The 20,521-nt window shown below is 41.7% G+C and overlaps 2 protein-coding genes across 2 annotated transcripts in view; both read right to left on the bottom strand.

Moving 5' to 3' along the window:
• Positions 1-6,120: 6,120 nt before the first annotated feature.
• LOC135461679 (dynein heavy chain-like) lies at positions 6,121-7,131 on the bottom strand. Its single transcript, XM_064738872.1, has one exon. The coding sequence runs from the start codon at positions 7,129-7,131 to the stop codon at positions 6,121-6,123; it is 1,011 nt and encodes a 336-aa protein (XP_064594942.1).
• A 171-nt stretch (positions 7,132-7,302) lies between these two features.
• Positions 7,303-20,521, bottom strand: part of LOC135461675 (dynein heavy chain-like) — a 33,618-nt gene continuing 20,399 nt past the window's right edge. Inside the window, exon 2 of the mRNA XM_064738868.1 lies at positions 7,303-7,841. Within this exon, the coding sequence (XP_064594938.1) occupies positions 7,303-7,841 (539 nt within the window). The remainder of the gene's footprint in view (positions 7,842-20,521) is intronic.

The following is a 20,521-nucleotide window of genomic DNA, read 5'->3' as shown; positions in this document are numbered from 1 at the left end:
TGGCATAGAAACTTGCCTTTGAATACGTTATCTATGTAACGGCCCTTGTATCAGCAAATTGCCACTTTCGCGTCTTTCACTTTAAATTCACGTCTGGAGATGGGGAGACAGTGGACTGAAGAACGTGTTTAAACTTGTCGATAAAAGCACTTGTTGGAGATGGACGGACGAGGACAAACCTTGAGAGAATAGAGCAAATTGGCGTCCCTTGTGGCCATACTGATGGCTGATTGATCGCGTCCATCTACCCCCACAGAGAAAAGACTCAACTTAAACTAAACGATAAAGACCTTAATCTTTGTGAGGCCTTCCTTCCCATCTACCGAGATTGTTGGTCACTCACCTGGCAAACTTGGTCGCTCAAGCTAGAATGCTATTTGTCCCGGATACTTGCAATGCAGCAAGCATCCGGATTGGCGAGGCGGTATATTTCCGATCGTATTCATCTGGCCTCCTTCACTATACTCTGCCAAAGCCGTTGATTAAAATTTAAGGACAAGTAGTCAAAGGAGACTGGTTCTTCAGCCTCAGACGTAAATCGTCGTCTGGAGTTAGTGATACTCAGTGCAGACAAACATACGCGCTGCTGAAATACATTGTTCTAGACCGTCTAGTGGTATTATTCCAGCAGAGTTGATGTGTAATGTTCTAGTTCAGGTAAAGTACTCTGTTTTAGGTCAGGTAAAATTCAAGGATTTAGGTCAGGTAAAATATTATGTTCTAGATGAGGCAAAATGCAAGGTTTTAGGTCAGGTGAAATACTGTGTTCTAGATGAGGTAAAATGCAAGGTTTTAGGCCTGGTGAAATACTGTGTTCTAGGTGAGGCAAAATGCAAGGTTTTAGGTCAGGTGAAATACTGTGTTCTAGGTGTGGCAAAATGCAAGGTTTTAGGTCAGGTGAAATACTATGTTCTAGGTGAGGTAAAATGCAAGATTTTAGGTCAGGTGAAATACTATGTTCTAGGTGAGGCAAAATGCAAGGTTTTAGGTCAGGTGAAATACTATGTTCTAGGTGAGGTAAAATGCAAGATTTTAGGCCTGGTGAAATACTTTGTTCTAGGTGAGGTAAAATGCAAGATTTTAGGTCAGGTGAAATACTATGTTCTAGGTGAGGCAAAATGCAAGGTTTTAGGTCAGGTGAAATACTGTGTTCTAGGTGAGGTAAAATGCAAGATTTTAGGCCTGGTGAAATACTTTGTTCTAGGTGAGGTAAAATGCAAGATTTTAGGCCTGGTGAAATGCTATGTTCTAGGGGAGGTAAAATAGAAGGTTCTAAGTCAGGTAAAAAGCATTATTCTCAGTGAGGCGTCAGAGAATAGCTGGTTAGCTGGTCTGACCTGTTCAGACAAATCACACAAAACCTTTTAATAAAATTCCCCGAAATACCGAGGGGAAATAAATAGGAAATCTGTGGAATTTGGTTTGTCTGAAAAAATGTAATGTTAATATAACAAGGTGTCCGTCATCTATCATAAGTATGTGCTGGGCAGGAGAGAAGGGAGCGGCGTCTGGAAATTGACATCAGGCTCGGGCAGGAGAGAAGGGAGCGGCGTCTGGAAATTGACATCAGGCTCGGGCAGGAGAGAAGGGAGCGGCGTCTGGAAATTGACATCAGGCTCGGGCAGGAGAGAAGGGAGTGGCGTCTGGAAATTGACATCAGGCTCGGGCAGGAGAGAAGGGAGTGGCGTCTGGAAATTGACATCAGGCTCGGGCAGGAGAGAAGGGAGTGGCGTCTGGAAATTGACATCAGGCTCGGGCAGGAGAGAAGGGAGTGGCGTCTGGAAATTGACATCAGGCTCGGGCAGGAGAGAAGGGAGCGGCGTCTGGAAATTGACATCAGGCTCGGGCAGGAGAGAAGGGAGCGGCGTCTGGAAATTGACATAATGCTCGGGCAGGAGAGAAGGGAGTGGCGTCTGGAAATTGACATCAGGCTCGGGCAGGAGAGAAGGGAGCGGCGTCTGGAAATTGACATCAGGCTCGGGCAGGAGAGAAGGGAGCGGCGTCTGGAAATTGACATCAGGCTCGGGCAGGAGAGAAGGGAGCGGCGTCTGGAAATTGACATCAGGCTCGGGCAGGAGAGAAGGGAGCGGCGTCTGGAAATTGACATCAGGCTCGGGCAGGAGAGAAGGGAGCGGCGTCTGGAAATTGACATCACGCTTAATCCACATCAGCTGATTAAATTTGTTAGCATGGACAATTTTATATCCGTCTAATATATTCACCCAGATGTAAAAAAAAATGGGATAATTCATCAGAATAGGTTTATCGGCTACTTCCAGGTCTAGTGAATCAAACCTCTTACCTTGGAGTGGGTACCATCTTCACTTCGTAGGTAAATGACATTTACCAAGTTAGACACACGCGTTTCTCTACCTTCATTCCTGTAACTGACACTTTGATTGAAGCCAGTGTCTAAACAGACGTGGGGACCTGATTCAGGTCAAAACTCCTGACCTCACTAAACTTCTCAAGCCAACTGTTCTGGATATAGGGTGGGGCTCGTTACAGTGCACATAGCGTGGTAGTTTATCTGTAAACGTCGTTTGTCTATATTCAGGAGAAGTTCCCGGAAAATAGTTTACCGTTGTGGTAGCACACTGTACCTTACTCTGAATGATACGTAATAGTTTATCGTTGTGGTAGCATACGGTGGCTGACTCTGAATGATATGTGGTAGTTTAGTGTTGTGGTAGCATACAGTAGCTGACTCTGAATGATATGTGGTAGTTTAGTGTTGTGGTAGCATACGGTAGCTGACTCTGAATGATATTTGGTAGGTTAGTGTTGTGGTAGCATACGGTAGCTGACTCTTAATGATATGTGGTAGTTTAGTGTTGTGGTAGCATACAGTAGCTGACTCTGAATGATATGTGGTAGTTTAGTGTTGTGGTAGAGTACGGTAGCTGACTCTGAATGATATGTGGTAGTTTAGTGTTGGGGTAGCACATTGTAGCTGACTCTGAATGATATGTGGTAGGTTAGTGTTGTGGTAGCATACGGTAGCTGACTCTGAATGATATGTGGTAGTTTAGTGTTGGGGTAGCACATTGTAGCTGACTCTGAATGATATGTGGTAGTTTATCGTTGTGGTAGAGTACGGTAGCTGACTCTGAATGATACGTAATAGTGTATCGTTGTGGTAGCATACGGTAGCTGACTCTGAATGATATGTGGTTGTTTAGTGTTGTGGTAGAGTACGGTAGCTGACTCTGAATGATATGTGGTAGTTTATCGTTGTGGTAGCATACGGTAGCTGACTCTGAATGATACGTGGTAGTTTAGTGTTGTGGTAGCATAAGGTACCTGACTCTGAATGATATGTGGTAGTTTAGTGTTGTGGTAGCATACGGTAGCTGACTCTGAATGATATGTGGTAGTTTAGTGTTGTGGTAGCATACGGTAGCTGACATTGAATGATACGTAATAGTTTATCGTTGTGGTAGCATACGGTAGATGACTCTGAATGATATGTGGTAGTTTAGTGTTGTGGTAGCATAAGGTAGCTGACATTGAATGATACGTAATAGTTTATCGTTGTGGTAGCATACGGTAGCTGACATTGAATGATACGTAATAGTGTATCGTTGTGGTAGCGTACGGTAGCTGACTCTGAATGATATGTGATAGTTTAGTGTTGTGGTAGCATACGGTAGCTGACTCTGAATGATATGTGGTAGTTTAGTGTTGTGGTTGGCATACGGTAGCTGACTCTGAATGATATTTGGTAGGTTAGTGTTGTGGTAGCATACGGTAGCTGACTCTGAATGATATGTGGTAGTTTAGTGTTGTGGTAGCATACGGTAGCTGACTCTGAATGATATGTGGTAGTTTAGTGTTGTGGTTGGCATACGGTAGCTGACTCTGAATGATATTTGGTAGGTTAGTGTTGTGGTAGCATACGGTAGCTGACTCTGAATGATATGTGGTAGTTTAGTGTTGTGGTAGCATACGGTAGCTGACTCTGAATGATACGTGGTAGTTTAGTGTTGTGGTAGCATACGGTAGCTGACATTGAATGATACGTAATAGTTTATCGTTGTGGTAGCATACGGTAGCTGACATTGAATGATATGTAATAGTGTATCGTGTGGTAGCATACGGTAGCTGACTCTGAATGATATGTGGTAGTTTAGTGTTGTGGTAGCATACGGTGGCTGGCTCTGAATGATATGTGGTAGTTTAGTGTTGTGGTTGGCATAAGGTAGCTGACTCTGAATGATTGATAACAGAGAGGGCGTCATTCACATTATCTGAATTTATTTACTTCACTGGTCTTTAACGCCGTCGGCAGGGGTATTTCACTGGTCTTTAACGCCGTCGGCAAAGGGTATTTCACTGGTCTTTAACGCCGTCGGCAAGGGTATTTCACTTAAAAAAACGGCTGACAGTTTTACATGTGAACAAAACAGGAATGTACAGAGAGCATTGGCAAGCAATCGGCGAGGTTTTCACATTCATGCTTCACATTCACCAGAGAAGTGAGTTCAGTGTAGTATTGAGAGAAGTGAGTTCAGTGTCGTATTTGGGGAAGTGAGTTCAGTGTTGGGGGAAGTGAGTTCAGTGTCGTATTGGGAGAAGTGAGTTCAGTGTCGTATTGAGGGAAGTGAGTTCAGTGTCGTATTGTGGGAAGTCAGTTCAGTGTCGTATTGAGGGAAGTGAGTTCAGTGTCGGGGAACGTCAGTTCAGTGTCTTACTGGGGAAAGTGACTGCCAACAAACTTTATGTAAGGCCATTTGGATGACCTCGCGAGCACACTCCGCCATAACAAACCGCGGACGACCTCGCGAGCGCTCTCCGCCGCAAGAAAACCCTGGAATACCTATCGAGCGCTCTCCGCTATAACAAAACCCTGGACGACCCCACAAGCGCTCTCCGCCATAACAAAACCCTGGACGACCTCGCGAGCGCTCTTCGCCCTAACAAAACCCCGGATGACCCCTTGAGCGCTCTCCGCTCTAACAAAACCCTGACTTTTTGACTTTGATTATTAACCTAATTTAACTAACAATAATGCCCAGGTTAATGACTGTAAATACAGTCAACATTGTGTGACTCTGTTTCCAGGGAATTGACTAGCTGCCTGAAGCTCATATTTCTTCCTATCTTGATAACGCTGAGAGTGAAACAGTACATTCGCACTGATCTGGATCTAATCACTTATGAATGTATGTCTGGATTGTCAGTTAATGAAGTCTTCTTTACATGTCAGTGTGTTGGACAAAATCCAGAAATTAGCCACTCCTCCATCTATCATGAAATGTTGTCGATTGTTTTCGCATCACAGCCATTTAGACTTTTAGTACAACCGATCTCCAGCTATCCGACAGCGAATAAAGCCTACTCCTACCAGACTTCGTAGGACAATGTTATGGTACGTTGGCGATGTGTTACCCATTGCAGATGGACTCTACTTGTATTTCACGGACAGCGATGTATAATCTAAAAGCGTATGTACAGACTAGGATGTTTGATCATGTGTTGGTGGTGTCTGTGGGGTGTATAATGATGTTCTTGTGAGGGATGATGAAGGGGAGAAGGCTGTATCCAGTGACACTGTTCTATCTTAGGACGGGATCATCCAAAGAGAAGCAATCAACAGTTTCCAATGATACTGAAATGATTGAATGAACGTTCTGTGTGCCTGTGTGAAATCTGTAGCCAAGTACTTCTGTACCCAAGTAGTGTACTTGAAAGGAATATACATTTTACCCGTACATCGTGTTTATTACCTATAAACCAAGAAATAAAAAGATAAGTGTATGCCAAACGTGTACATCTGTGGTCTCTTACCATTGTGTTATGTGACTAATCAGTCAGTCAGTCAATCAGTCGTACCGTAGCTCCTACATGTGTACTTGACTGATACCGACTGACTCGGGCGTTTGGTTTCTCCTGTCAAAAAGACCGTAGTTTGTTGTCTTGAGTTGAATAATTGTAGAAAAACCTCGTAGGCAGGCGATAATGTCCAGTGAAACCAATTAACACATCCTCCTACATGGTCTATTGCTGGGTTTACCCCCCCAGTAACGTTCTAAGTGGGCAAGAGATTTCCGGTGTAAAGAAGTCATATGACAGGCTCAAGAGAGCTTACAATGGTGAAGTCGCCCACATGATGCTCTGTCAGAGTAATGTGGAGTAATCAATAGCAATAATCAGGGAATATTCTGTCCCGTGTAATGTGGAGTAATGAGTGGTGATCATCAGAGAATACTCTGTCATGTGTAATGTGGAGTGATGAGTGGTGATCATCAGAGAATACTCTGTCATGTGTAATGTGGAGTAATGAGTAACGGTAATCAGAGAATACTTTGTCATGTGTAATGTGGAGTAATGAGTAAAGGTAATCAGAGAATACTCTGTCATGTGTAATGTGGAGTGATGAGTGGTGGTCATCAGAGAATACTTTGTCATGTGTAATGTGGAGTGATGAGTGGTGGTCATCAGAGAATGCATTGTCATGTGTAATGTGGAGTAATGAGTGGTGATCATCAGAGAATACTTTGTCATGTGTAATGTGGAGTAATGAGTGGTGATCATCAGAGAATACTCTGTCATGTGTAATGTGGAGTGATGAGTGGTGATCATCAGAGAATACTCTGTCATGTGTAATGTGGAGTAATGAGTAAAGGTAATCAGAGAATACTCTGTCATGTGTAATGTGGAGTGATGAGTGGTGGTCATCAGAGAATACTTTGTCATGTGTAATGTGGAGTGATGAGTGGTGGTCATCAGAGAATACTTTGTCATGTGTAATGTGGAGTGATGAGTGGTGATCATCAGAGAATACTTTGTCATGTGTAATGTGGAGTGATGAGTGGTGATCATCAGAGAATACTCTGTCATGTGTAATGTGGAGTGATGAGTGGTGGTCATCAGAGAATACTTTGTCATGTGTAATGTGGAGTAATGAGTAAAGGTAATCAGAGAATACTTTGCCATGTGTAATGTGGAGTGATGAGTGGTGATCATCAGAGAATACTCTGTCATGTGTAATGTGGAGTGATGAGTAACGGTAATCAGAGAATACTCTGTCATGTGTAATGTGGAGTGATGAGTGGTGATCATCAGAGAATACTTTGTCATGTGTAATGTGGAGTGATGAGTGGTGGTCATCAGAGAATACTTTGTCATGTGTAATGTGGAGTAATGAGTAAAGGTAATCAGAGAATATTCTGTCATGTGTAATGTGGAGTGATGAGTAACGGTAATCAGAGAATAATCTGACGTGTAATGTGGAGTAATGAGTAAAGGTAATCAGAGAATACTCTGACATGTGTAATGTGGAGTAATGAGTAACGGTAATCAGAGAATAATCTGACATGTGTATGTGGAGTAATAAGTGGTGATCATCAGAGAATACTTTGTCATGTGTAATGTGAAGTAATGAGTAACGGTAACCAGAGAATACTCTGTCATGTGTAATGTGGAGTGATGAGTGGTGATCATCACAGAATACTTTGTCATGTGTAATGTGGAGTAATGAGTGATGATCATCAGAGAATACTTTGTCATGTGTAATGTGGAGTGATGAGTGGTGATCATCAGAGAATACTCTGTCATGTGTAATGTGGAGTGATGAGTGGTGATCATCAGAGAATACATTGTCATGTGTAATGTGGAGTAATGAGTGGTGATCATCAGAGAATACTCTGTCATGTGTAATGTGGAGTAATGAGTGGTGATCATCAGAGAATACTCTGTAATGTGTAATGTGGAGTGATGAGTGGTGATCATCAGAGAATACTCTGTCATGTGTAATGTGGAGTGATGAGTGATGATCATCAGAGAATACTCTGTAATGTGTAATGTGGAGTGATGAGTGATGATCATCAGAGAATACTCTGTCATGTGTAATGTGGAGTAATGAGTATAGGTAATCAGAGAATACTTTGTCATGTGTAATGTGGAGTGATGAGTAACGGTAATCAGAGAATAATCTGACATGTGTAATGTGGAGTAATGAGTAACGGTAATCAGAGAATAATCTGACATGTGTAATGTGAAGTAATGAGTAACGGTAATCAGAGAATACTCTGACATGTGTAATGTGGAGTGATGAGTGGTGATCATCAGAGAATACTTTGCCATGTGTAATGTGGAGTGATGAGTAACGGTAATCAGAGAATACTCTGTCACGTGTAATGTGGAGTAAAGAGTGGTGATCATCAGAGAATACTCTGTCTTGTGTAATGTGGAGTAATGAGTAAAGATAATCAGAGAATACTTTGTCATGTGTAATGTGGAGTGATAAGTAACGGTAATCAGAGAATAATCTCACATGTGTACTGTGGAGTAATGAGTAACGGTAATCAGAGAATAATCTGACATGTGTAATGTGAAGTAATGAGTAACGGTAACCAGAGAATACTCTGTCATGTGTAATGTGGAGTGATGAGTGGTGATCATCAGAGAATACTTTGTCATGTGTAATGTGGAGTGATGAGTAACGGTAACCAGAGAATACTCTGTCACGTGTAATGTAGAGTAAAGAGTGGTGATCATCAGAGAATACTTTGACATGTGTAATGTGGAGTGATGAGTGGTGATCATCAGAGAATACTCTGTCATGTGTAATGTGGAGTGATGAGTAACGGTAATCAGAGAATACTTTGTCATGTGTAATGTGGAGTAATGAGTAAAGGTAATCAGAGAAAACTTTGTCATGTGTAATGTGGAGTGATGAGTAACGGTAATCAGAGAATACTCTGTCACGTGTAATGTGGAGTAATGAGTGGTGATCATCAGAGAATACTCTGTCATGTGTAATGTGGAGTAATGAGTAAAGATAATCAGAGAATACTTTGTCATGTGTAATGTGGGGTGATGAATAACGGTAATCAGAGAATAATCTGACATGTGTAATGTGGAGTAATGAGTAACGGTAATCAGAGAATAATCTGACATGTGTAATGTGGAGTAATGAGTTACGGTAATCAGAGAATACTCTGTCATGTGTAATGTGGAGTAATGAGTGATGATCATCAGAGAATACTCTGCCATGTGTAATGTGGAGTAATGAGTAGTAATCATCAGAGAATCCTCTGTCATGGGTAGGGTAAAGTAATGAGTATATGTAATGTGGAGTAATGAATAACGATATTAAGAGAATACTCTGTCATGTGTAAGGTGGAGTAATGAGTAACGGTAATCAGAGAATGCCGGGAGCCTCTCATCAATGCGGTCCCTGTGAGTTCGAGAAACGCGACCATAATGCTAGCTGGCCCGGCATGGTAGTGAGCAAATATTCTGTTATGAATAATTACTCCTCAGCATCATAGTGAGAAAACAATGTGTTATGAGTTCGGAACCATGGAGCCCTGATGTGATATTCGGGGTGTTATGAGTCAGGAACCATGGAGTCCTGATGTGATATTCGGGGTGTTATGAGTGCGGAACCATGGAGCCCTGATGTGATATTCGGGGTGTTATGAGTCAGGAACCATGGAGTCCTGATGTGATATTCGCGGTGTTATGAGTCAGGAACCATGGAGTCCTGATGTGATATTCGCGGTGTTATGAGTGCGGAACCATGGAGCCCTGATGTGATATTCGGGGTGTTAGGAGTGCGGAACCGTGGAGGCCTGATGTGATATTCGGGGTGTTATGAGTGCGGAACCATGGAGCCCTGATGTGATATTCGGGGTGTTATGAGTGCGGAAACATGGAGCCCTGATGTGATATTCGGGGTGTTATGAGTGCGGAACCATGAAGACCTAATGTGATATTCGGGGTGTTATGAGTGCAGAACTGTGAAACACCACTAAAACAAATAAATACATCAATAGTACTAAAAAAGCACAATGAAACAAACAGTGATGGATCAGTGCCAAGCAGTTACTATTCCCGGATTATACTGGTGGCATCATCTTTCCTTAAGGTTATTCTGTGGTTACGTTTAGAGCTGCGTCTTCTAATCAGAGTTGTCTAGTACAGCCAGCGCCGTGTTCTAAGGCGGACGTTGATGTATTAGATTGGGTTGCACAAAAGCCAATCCGTATCACTCCTCCTGTCATAGGATAAACTTTGTGTGGGCAGCCACCATTCAGGTCTTGGTATTGTTCACCCGTATCATATCTACATCATACTGTTTTATGTGATAAATCTCCCGAACAATATACAAGCTTTCTATGTCCAGCCTCTCTGTCCCGGATCAATTAAGTCTGCGCCGCCTATATCAACCTATGGAATGAAAACGCGAGACTATGTTCACAGAGAGGTCACAGCTTGCGCAATGGAGGGTTTTAAAATATGTCTATGGAGTGAGAGAGGATCGACTGGGTAAGGGAGATAAATAGCGTGTTTGTGAAGCTGGCTAAAAAAAACTGAAGATCAATGACGACTGTAACGGCACTGAAAGAAATGTTCCTCCAGAGTTGGACCCAACTGTATTGTTCTCTTACGCGCCTTACACCCCCACAGCCCGTGTTCTCCGCAATAGGACCCACAGGTTAACACAGATCTTCTTACTGACCCACCGTCATTGGATTTCTCCACTGTAGACAGGGCGAAGGGGGTCAGGGCTCATTAATTACCTTCTACACATCTCAGTCAGCACGATTCTCTTGGTCATATCCTTTGAAACCAAGCGTTACGATCAGCCTTTACAATGAATGTTTCTGTAACTTTTTAACCATTTGTTTTAGAAACTCGCTTTGTGCTGGCTTAAATTACGATCAAGAATTCATTTGTAGTAGATGACTGACACATAAGAAAGATTGATATATCTATCTTCCCTTCACCTAAACGTATGGGTATGGCAATACAACAAAACTTCACCATGGCTTCCTTCAAGTAAGGGTGACACGAAGCGCCCAGTGGGCACGTGGCCATGTAGTTGTTGTCAGCACGGTTATACACCCTCAGCAGGATACTGACTGACAAGGCATTTTACACGCATTCATTGAACTGGCCTAAAACTCCTCTCCTGAACAAAACCTTCCCAAAAATCGTAATTTAGAATTCCACAGCCCGATATGCCAGATTTGGCCTTGGGATTAAAGAAAAATGTTATCTAAGTTTTTGGTATACATTACGTTGCGTATTTTCAAAATTCTGTCAATTCAGAATTCTGAACGTGCTGGTGAAATTAGACACAGAAACAAGTGAACAAATTCTATGCATAAAGGTTTTTGGTATGTACAAATGATTTGTATCACACACTTCCTGTGTCAGATGGAAAATCCACCAGTGCCCTAGCTCATATTTCGTAGAGTAGCGGCCTAGACTTTTCCTGGTGACACCTCACTCATATATTTCTCCTCATCTTTCCACTGGCTACCACATAAGGTTAAATTTTCCCGCATTGCTGCATTTTTTGCTCCGTCATATGTTCGTGGACAGCCCGACAGATCTCTGCGAGGCCTGTACTCTAGTGTTAGTGGACTACAGGGAAAAAAATCCAGATGTTCCTGAAGACGTGATGTGACGGGGAATGAAAGAGCACTTTATCGGACCAACAATTGTCGCCGGGAGAAACAAACACACTTCTATATCGATGTTGGTGCTTTTTTAAAGAGACAAGTACACGATGTTAAAGCTGTTCCCGAGGGGAGTATTTTCTGACGGAAATTCTGTGTGGGAATAATGGAAAACTTAGGAATTTAAACGGAATTACTGTCCCAACTATACACTTGAACTAAAATGTCTGGGCATGGTATCGTACGTTCACTGATAGACCATTTGATAATATCTAAGGAAAGTTTTGGACGTTGCCATAATCCTCTTATGAGTGAGTGACAAACAAAAGGATCGTCTAGATACAAAAGGAACCATTTGGTGCAGAAATGTCAAGAACGAAGCCAGGCTGATTGTCAGAAGAGACTCCAGGGTATGTAAACGTAATATGGTTGGCTGATTAATGTGGGCGCGGAGATTGGGCACTTTGTAAGCTGCTCCCAGTCATTTACTAACGTCATACATCTCATTTGCCATCAGGAATGTCATCCCAGGGGTAATTATGAAGACTGGCTATTGTTAGGCATTAGGTCATATCATCACGTTCGTAACGCCTACATTTATTCCGCCTCGCGATATGAACATTCATTTAAAATTAAACGTGGAAAACTTCTCAGGCACAGCACATTCGTTGGTAGCGTCCTAACTGATAGATGGCTTTGCATACTCAAATGAATATGTGTGAAGAGTACTCGTAGTGCCTAGTCGATACTATAGCAAAGCAAATCTGACAGTTCGTATCCTCTCAGAACGTTCTATTCTTTCCTCACCGCTTCCGGTCGAAGCGGAAAGTCTCCATTTCTGACGAGGCCCCTTGTAGAGCTGTCAGGCAATGGGCCGTGAAGAGCGGGCGGCCATGCTGAATGCTAAGAACTTGTGCAACGTGTACCGCTGTAAGGATGTGAACACAAATACACTCGCTTTGTCACGCTCTACACGCCTGCACAGATGGAATTGATTTCCCACCAAAGTTGTCTACTTGGACAGAAGACGAACAATAAAAAACATCAGTTTCTATTCCGACATGTTAGGACGGTGAAATCCGATGAGATTGTACACCTACTTCTGTAGACTCCCTGTTGGTTGATAGTAAGCCTTAATTTGGCAAATCACTGGAGGATAACCGCCATTAATTAAGCCGGTATTGAACTGATTCTTTCCTATTCTCTAGAAGGCATTTAACGGCTGTAAATAAAATACTTGAATTTTTCTTAACCATTCTTTGGTTTAATGGCGGCTGAGCAGCCGCAGGTATTGTGACTGTCAGAACGAGGCCCGCAGTGCCTGCCCTACATCGGCCCCAACCGGCATGCACGGAGTCGACTTCAAAACAGTCGAAGTCGGTTAATTCCAGTGGACAATAAAATTACAAGCTCGAGAGGAAGTTAGAAATAAGCGCCAAAACGATTAAAATTTTGATAGCGTAGATTGGCGACTAAATAGTAAGATTTCGCCAGACTGATTAATGGCTATACTGTCTTCTGGGAAGAGGAGCGTGCCGCCATTTGGCTGCTTGGCCCTCCGAGGCCACTCCGACTTCTTTTCAAATAAAACAGAACGAATTTCTTAACATTTTTGTGCGAAACAGATTTGACGATAAGGATACATGAGCTGTTACCTTGTCTTTACTGTACGGACAAGGGCACTCTCTATAAGACATGATTTCCTTCATTATACATCCAAGGGCACTTGCCGATTTTTTGTCTTCACTATACAGTCAACGGCACTCTCTCGTTGAGTCGTATTTATCTGCCATGTAAAGGTATGCTTACTCGCTGGTTTTCAAGTCTTTACCTTCACCGTGCATATAAGGACACTCGATGGTTTGACGTCTTTGCCTTCCGTATACAGGCATAGGCTGGCTAAGTCTTCTTTGGGCTCACTATACAGCCAAGATCATTGAGTGTCTCAGTTGTCTTTACCTTATACAGGTTCAGGCACTGGCTGGCTCCGTCGTCATCGGCTTTACTATACAGGTAAGTGTACTGGCTGGCTCAGTTGTCTTCGGCTTTACTATACAGGCAAGTCTACTGGCTGGCTCAGTTGTCTTCGGCTTTACTATACAGGCAAGTGTACTGGCTGGCTCAGTCGTCTTTACGTCCACTGTACAGACAAAGGCACTGGCTGGCTCAGTCGTCTTTACCTTCACTGTACAGACAAGGACACTGACTGGCTCGTTTGTCCCAGGCAGTGGTCGTTAAAAGTTGTCTGCCGCCGAGGAGACTGCAGCTTACTGTCTGTAGGTTTTTAATGCATCAGATTTTAAGGTAACAGACGAATGACACTAGTTACTACAAAAGTTTAAAGTTTTAAGGCCAAGGACATTGGTTCTTGCCAGGTTTTAAGGTGTCAGGTCAAGAACACTTGTTCCTACGGACATTAAGGTATCAGCTCTAGGACACAGGGCTGGTTCCTACCGCATTTAGTGTATCAGGCCAAGGACAGCGGTTCCTACCGCGTTTATGCCATCCGGCCAAGAACGCTGGTCCATACCAGATTTTAAAGTATCAGGCCAAGGACACTGGTTCCTACTGGATTTTAGGGTATCAGGCCAAGGACACTGGTTCCTACAGGACTTTCCGGACTGCTTTTGTTCTTTTCATCCATGAACCTGACTTCTGTTATATAACTGAGTATGCTCGACTATTGCGTGAAGTTCGTGTCAAATAAAATGAATTTTAGGGCACAGTTTACGGTAACTTGTTGTGTAAGTCTATACACCCCATAGTGATTGCAAAACATGTGCTCATATTGTTTTGGTTTCATAAATGTAGGCACACATGAAAGAATTGTTAAAAACATGAAAGTAAAACCTTGTGGATATGTTATATAAGATCTTTCTGCCTTCAGTTTCAGCCTATTTGGATATATTTCCTTAATTGTGACTAATTACATAATCTGGACTGCAAAGAAGATAATCGCTTTTAGACTGATGTGCAAACTTCAAATAAATAAGTCACAATTAATTTGTTGGCTGCAATTGGACAGGTCTGGGCGACATAGCGTCGGGTCAGCGGGATATAACTATCATTTATAACTTTGTTTATCTCATAATTAGCCCATGTCTGCGATATAACAACAGTGATATATTTTTACATCTTCAAACGTTATACAGCTTTTATTGGTTTCTCGAGCTTTCATTGATAGCTTATCCAATGAAAACGTACAACCGTTTGCCTGATTGCACTTAAAGCGATTGTCTGCTCTCACTGAAATCAGAGACGCGTTGTGAGTATAGATTATTGCTGTAATTGTTTCGTGGTATGTGTATGTTTTTGGATCAAATAAATGACACGAATAAAAGACCGAACTGGCATCCCTATTGCCCTTGAAGAGAAGTCTGTTCAGTGAGTTTAATAATCAGCAGCTAACTTCTCAAGCGTATTATTAATGCCAAAAGTCTAAATTTGAGAGCTTCGTTCTGTGTCTTTTTTTTAAATCACCTCCGCTCGACGCGTACATTACCTCTAGACTCAGATAGTCATGTTTCCGACCCAGCTTCCAAATTAACCGCACTGAACGGTTACATTCATTAAACTGAAACTCAGGCCTGTACTTTCGCTGGCTTCAAAGTGTCAATCCTGTGCGGAATGTAAACATGTTTCCCGTGATTAAAAAGTAGTTTCATATCGTCTTTTTCGTATCATAAACGGGAACAATAACGCACAAATGTAAGCCATGCTCCCACTCGAACAACATCCGAACTTTGTAAGCCACCATTTTCAAATCACGCGACTCTGTTGGCCGATCAGTATATCAGTGGCTGATATTCCCAAAACTGGATGGAAGATGGCACAATTCCATAAAGCCAGTTTTGGCTCGAGTCCAAATTTCAATATGATTTTGGAGCTTATTTTCTATTGCATTTCAAATTTCAAAAATGTCTTTGTGGAATCGAAAATTAAACCATTCCTTTGATAAACATGAAATAATGAGTCTCAGATTATATATCGTCTATGAAATAAATCGCTGAGAATTTAAGTAATAGCTAAATCTATTAGATGTAATCACAGCCTTCCAGTGAGTAATTGCTTTGTACCGGCTGTGACAGTCGTGCTATAACAGGCTCTAGTATCTGCGCTTCTCGTGCGTTTTCATGTGATCCAGAAAGGATACTTGCTTGGACTTCCAGGAGATGTGCGTGTGGTTTGGGCGTAGTCGGAAGCAGTAAGACCGGCGAAAGGAAGTAAAAGTCTGACATATCGGAAGACGAGGCAGGATCCCTAGGGCAAGAATGGGCAGGTTTTTTGCCAGAAATATCTACCAACAACGGAGTAGCATCTACGGGTTAACCATTGATTTGCCACTCCCCATGCAAACATGGGAGTAACAACAATAACTAGGCCTAAGAAGAACCCAGTGATCAATGTGTTCACTCGATACACTTCATCGTGGGCCACGAATGCAATCATTTACCAACAGAATGTCACCGTTCCACAGCCGAAAAAAGAATAACCATTTCGTGAAACCAAGCTGGCAGAAGTTAATGCTCACAAAACTATCAAATCCTCCACGTGGGCTGACACGTTTTTCTGAGAGGGATTTTAGCTAACTGAAAATAGCATTTTCACTTAATCCTATGTGGTTTGGAATCTTATCGGATGACACCCACAACTGGTTATTATGTTCTGATTACGATAGCGCTTCCTCGCCCAAAACGCCAAGCTGTTTATCACAATTTTTGTAACATTAAGATGACGAAGGTTCCTTTTTCGATTTTGATCTCTGCATATGATTCTGTCATTTTCATCTCTGTATAGATGGATGTCAATCTATCCGGATAATTTGTCAGTCTGATCTATTTGTAATAATTTATCTGTGGCAATTTGTCTGTGATAATTTACCCGTGGCGATCTGTCCGTGATAATTTACCCGTGGCGATCTGTCCGTGATAATTATTTGTGCATTATTATTTGTCCGTGGCGATCTGTCCGTGATTATTTGTGCTTGGTAAGCGGTTGCGTGATTATTTGTCCTTGGTAGTCTGTGCGTGATAATACTTCCACAGCAATCTGTCTGTGATAATCCACCCATGGCTATCTGCCTGTGATAATGTATCCCGTGGCGATGTGTCTGTGATAATTTTTTTGGAGATCTGTTCGGCATAATTATTTGTCCGTGGCGACCTGTCTGTGACATTTTATCCATGTAATCTGTCAGTGATAATTTTGCCGTGGCGATCCGTGTGTGATTATTTTTTCTGTGTGATCTGTCTGTGCTAATTATTTGTCTGTTGTTATTTGCCTGTGGCGATCTGTCCGTGATTATTTGTCCTTGGTAGTCTGTCTGTGATAATATTTCCACGGCAATCTACCTGTGATAATCCACCCATGAAGATCTGGCCGTGATAATTTGTCTGTGGTGAACTGACCGTGATAATTTGTCCGTGGAGATATGTCCGTGATAGTTAGTCTGTGATATTTGTCCGTGGTGATCTGTCAGTTATGCTGAGTTCGTGAAAATCTGTCAGTGACGTTACGATCGGCCCTTGACGAAAATTGTTTTGTTTTAAACACCCCAAGCCTGAGGATGTTCAAATGTTTAACAGATATCTACACAGGTCATGGAGTGTTGAATTTTGAGGTACGAGAATTTGGACGACGATGTTGACCATGGCTAAATTGTTCATGCGACAAGCTCTTTACCTGATTCCTCATTGAACATCATGCAGTGTGTTGAAGGCCAAAATGTCCGTAAACTATATACTGTATTGTCCAAGCCTGCACTCGTCTATATTTACAAAAAAAAAAATCACAGAAGGCACTGATTAATCTTTTCTCATCTGGAATTACCTTTGTCTGACCGAACCCGGATGTATAATACGTGTCCATCCTACCTTTTATCGATACTGGCATGAGCTCTAACACAAATGTCAACAATATTTTTAGCACAAAAAATGTGTAGAAGATCTAAACGGTATGTTACGATGGCCTTGACGAGTTGATCATGCCAATGCATAATTTATTCGTTGCTCTCTTTTGTATGGGCAGAAACATTGTAGGCACAATAGCAGGAATCCGGATGTGAGAGCGGACTGACTGCCGGCAAGCTATTTACCCATCTGGAAAAGGTCAAATGGAGAGTGATTACCGTCGCAGGTAGTCCACGTTCTATTCCTCCCCGTGGTGGCATCCTTGCTTCTCTCCCTGATTACACTGCCCTACGAGAACAACAAACCCAGCTCTCTATCATTCATTTCGTTAGACATCTGCGAGTAGACAGGCAGTAGTAACAAAGAACCCAGTTAAAACGCAGAGACCATCTATGCTGTAAACACTGGTGTTGTACTTCCTTGGAAAAAGTCATTCGATTGTCGTTTTTACTTCATGACACATAGGAAATACCACATCTGCCCAAGAGATGAGTCGAGCGCCATGACAAGGTGTGATTTTATCAAACAGCACAGGAGCAATGTCTGACACAGCTCTACAGTAGTCCCATGTTTAACATGCTGCCTCAATACATACACGAACATTTGATGCCGATTACTACTCCATTAATAAGACGATGTTTTACATGTGTATTGTCACATGTTGTGACGATGGAATGAAATAAATATGAAATGTACTAGGACGGAAGAAATCACCGTATGTCCGTGAAATCTGCAGTGATAATGGGAAGATAGATAAAATGATAATAAGTGTGCATTGTGGTGTGATAATGACATAATGGTTGGGATGCAAATAAATATGATTTATACTGTGATAATGTTATGATGAGTGAAAAGACAGTCAGTGTGAAATTTGATATGATAATGTCTTGATCGATGAAAGGATAATTAGTGTGAAATGTGCTGTGATAATGTCACGATGGTTAAAAAATATTATTATTGTGAACTGTGCTGTACGCATGTATAAAAAAGATATACGGAATGACAGTAGGAGTGCAAGCTATTGTAATAATGTCAAAATGTATGAAATCACGATTTGCTGTTTTAATTTTAATACATGCAATACACACATGCACTGAAAATGTGTGTCACACACTACAGGAAAAGTGAATGCTGTCTGATAGGAATAAATGTGTGTCATACGCTACAGGAAATGTGAATGCTGTCTGGGAAGAATAAATGTGTGTCATACACTCTAGGAAAAGTGAATACTGTCTGGTAAGAATAAATGTGTGTCATACACTACAGGAAATGTGAATGCTGTCTGGTAAGAATAAATTTGTGTCATACGCTATAGGAAAAGTGAATGCTGTCTGGTAAGAATAAATGTGTGTCATACACTACAGGAAATGTGAATGCTGTATGGTAAGAATAAATGTGTATCTTACGCTATAGGAAATGTGAATGCTGTATGGTAAGAATAAATGTGTGTCATACACTACAGGAAATGTGAATGCTGTATGGTAAGAATAAATGTGTGTCATACACTATAGGAAATGTGAATGCTGTATGGTAAGAATAAATGTGTATCTTACGCTATAGGAAATGTGAATGCTGTCTGGTAAGAATAAATTTGTGTCCATACACTATAGGAAATGTGAATGCTGTCTGATAGGAATAAATGTGTATCATATGCTATAGGAAAAGTGAATGCTGTCTGGTAAGAATAAATGTGTGTCATACACTCTAGGAAATGTGAATGCTGTATGGTAAGAATAAATGTGTATCTTACGCTATAGGAAATGTGAATGCTGTATGGTAAGAATAAATGTGTGTCATACACTCTAGGAAATGTGAATGCAGTCTGGTAAGAATAAATGTGTGTCATACACTATAAGAAATGGCGAATGCTGTCTGATAGGAATAAATGTGTATCATATGCTATAGGAAAAGTGAATGCTGTCTGGTAAAAATAAGTGTGTGTCTTACGCTATAGGAAATGTGAATGCTGTATGGTAAGAACAAATGTGTGTCATACACTATAGGAAATGTGAATGCTGTCTGATAGGAATAAATGTGTATCATATGCTATAGGAAAAGTGAATGCTGTCTGGTAAGAATAAATGTGTGTCTTACGCTGTAGGAAAAGTGAATGCTGTCAGGTAAAAATAAATGTGTGTCAAACGTTATAGGAAAAATGAATGCAGTCTGGTAAGAATAAATGTGTGTTGTACACTATAGTAAATGTGAATGCTGTCATTCACTTGTCCAGGAAAAAAATACTGTTTAGTAATATTAGTTACATGGATACTCAGTGATGGGGTACACAAATATATGGTGCCAATAATCCTCATGTTTGGAGGCCTTGACGTGCATCCTGTCACTGAGCAACGATGGGAAGATACATTTAAATCCGTCTGCAGGATTCGAGAACATATCTGTACCTCACGTGACCGTTGTTGTCCGATGAAAAGCGGAACATTTTTCTGGTGCAGGACAAGAATAAATGTCTATCATAGGCTATAGGAAAATGAATGCTGTCTGGTAAGACCTGCAGCTTCTTAATAGTCATCCAGTCAAACTATCAGTCGCATGTCCCCGTCTGATTCATCCACCATGAAGATCAGATAGTACATGATTAATTCAGATTACCCAGAATTTATCAGACTGATAAGACATGGAAATTAATTTTCGCCTGATTTGAGGCACAGCGTTGATCTAATGCCGTTCCTCTGTCAACGTCCACTATCTGTGTCTAAGTAGGAAGACATTCGCTATACGGTATACCAATTAACATTCCTGACTGTTTCCTGTGCCATTTAGAGGATGCTAACCATAAAACGGGATTTTAATGGACAAGTTCCGGGTTAATACGTTTCGGGCAAGACGTTAAATCAACTTAGGTGGCCATAAATCATGAGGAGTGTTCAGGCTGGATGTTCATCCCTGTCTGCTGTTTACATCAAGCCATTTTGTCCGTACAGAAGAATACCGTGAGGAATGTTCAGGCTGTAGGTTGATCCCTGTCTACTGTTACATCAAGCCATTTTGTCAGCACACAGGAATACCGTGAGGAATGTTCAGGCTGTAGGTTGATCCCTGTCTGCTGTTTACATCAAGTCATTTTGTCAGCACACAGGAATACCGTGAGGAATGTTCAGGCTGTAGGTTGATCCCTGTCTGCTGTTTACATCAAGCCATTTTGTCCGCACACAGGAATACCGTGAGGAATGTTCA

The sequence above is a fragment of the Liolophura sinensis genome, chromosome 1, assembly GCF_032854445.1.
Source record: "Liolophura sinensis isolate JHLJ2023 chromosome 1, CUHK_Ljap_v2, whole genome shotgun sequence".
Lineage (NCBI taxonomy): Eukaryota > Metazoa > Mollusca > Polyplacophora > Chitonida > Chitonidae > Liolophura > Liolophura sinensis.
This window is presented reverse-complemented; position numbering and strand designations above follow the sequence as displayed.

Coding starts and splice junctions, on each gene's coding strand:
- LOC135461679 (XM_064738872.1), bottom strand. CDS start 7,131: ATGACAAAGTATTCTCTGATGACCACCACTCATCACTCCACATTACAC.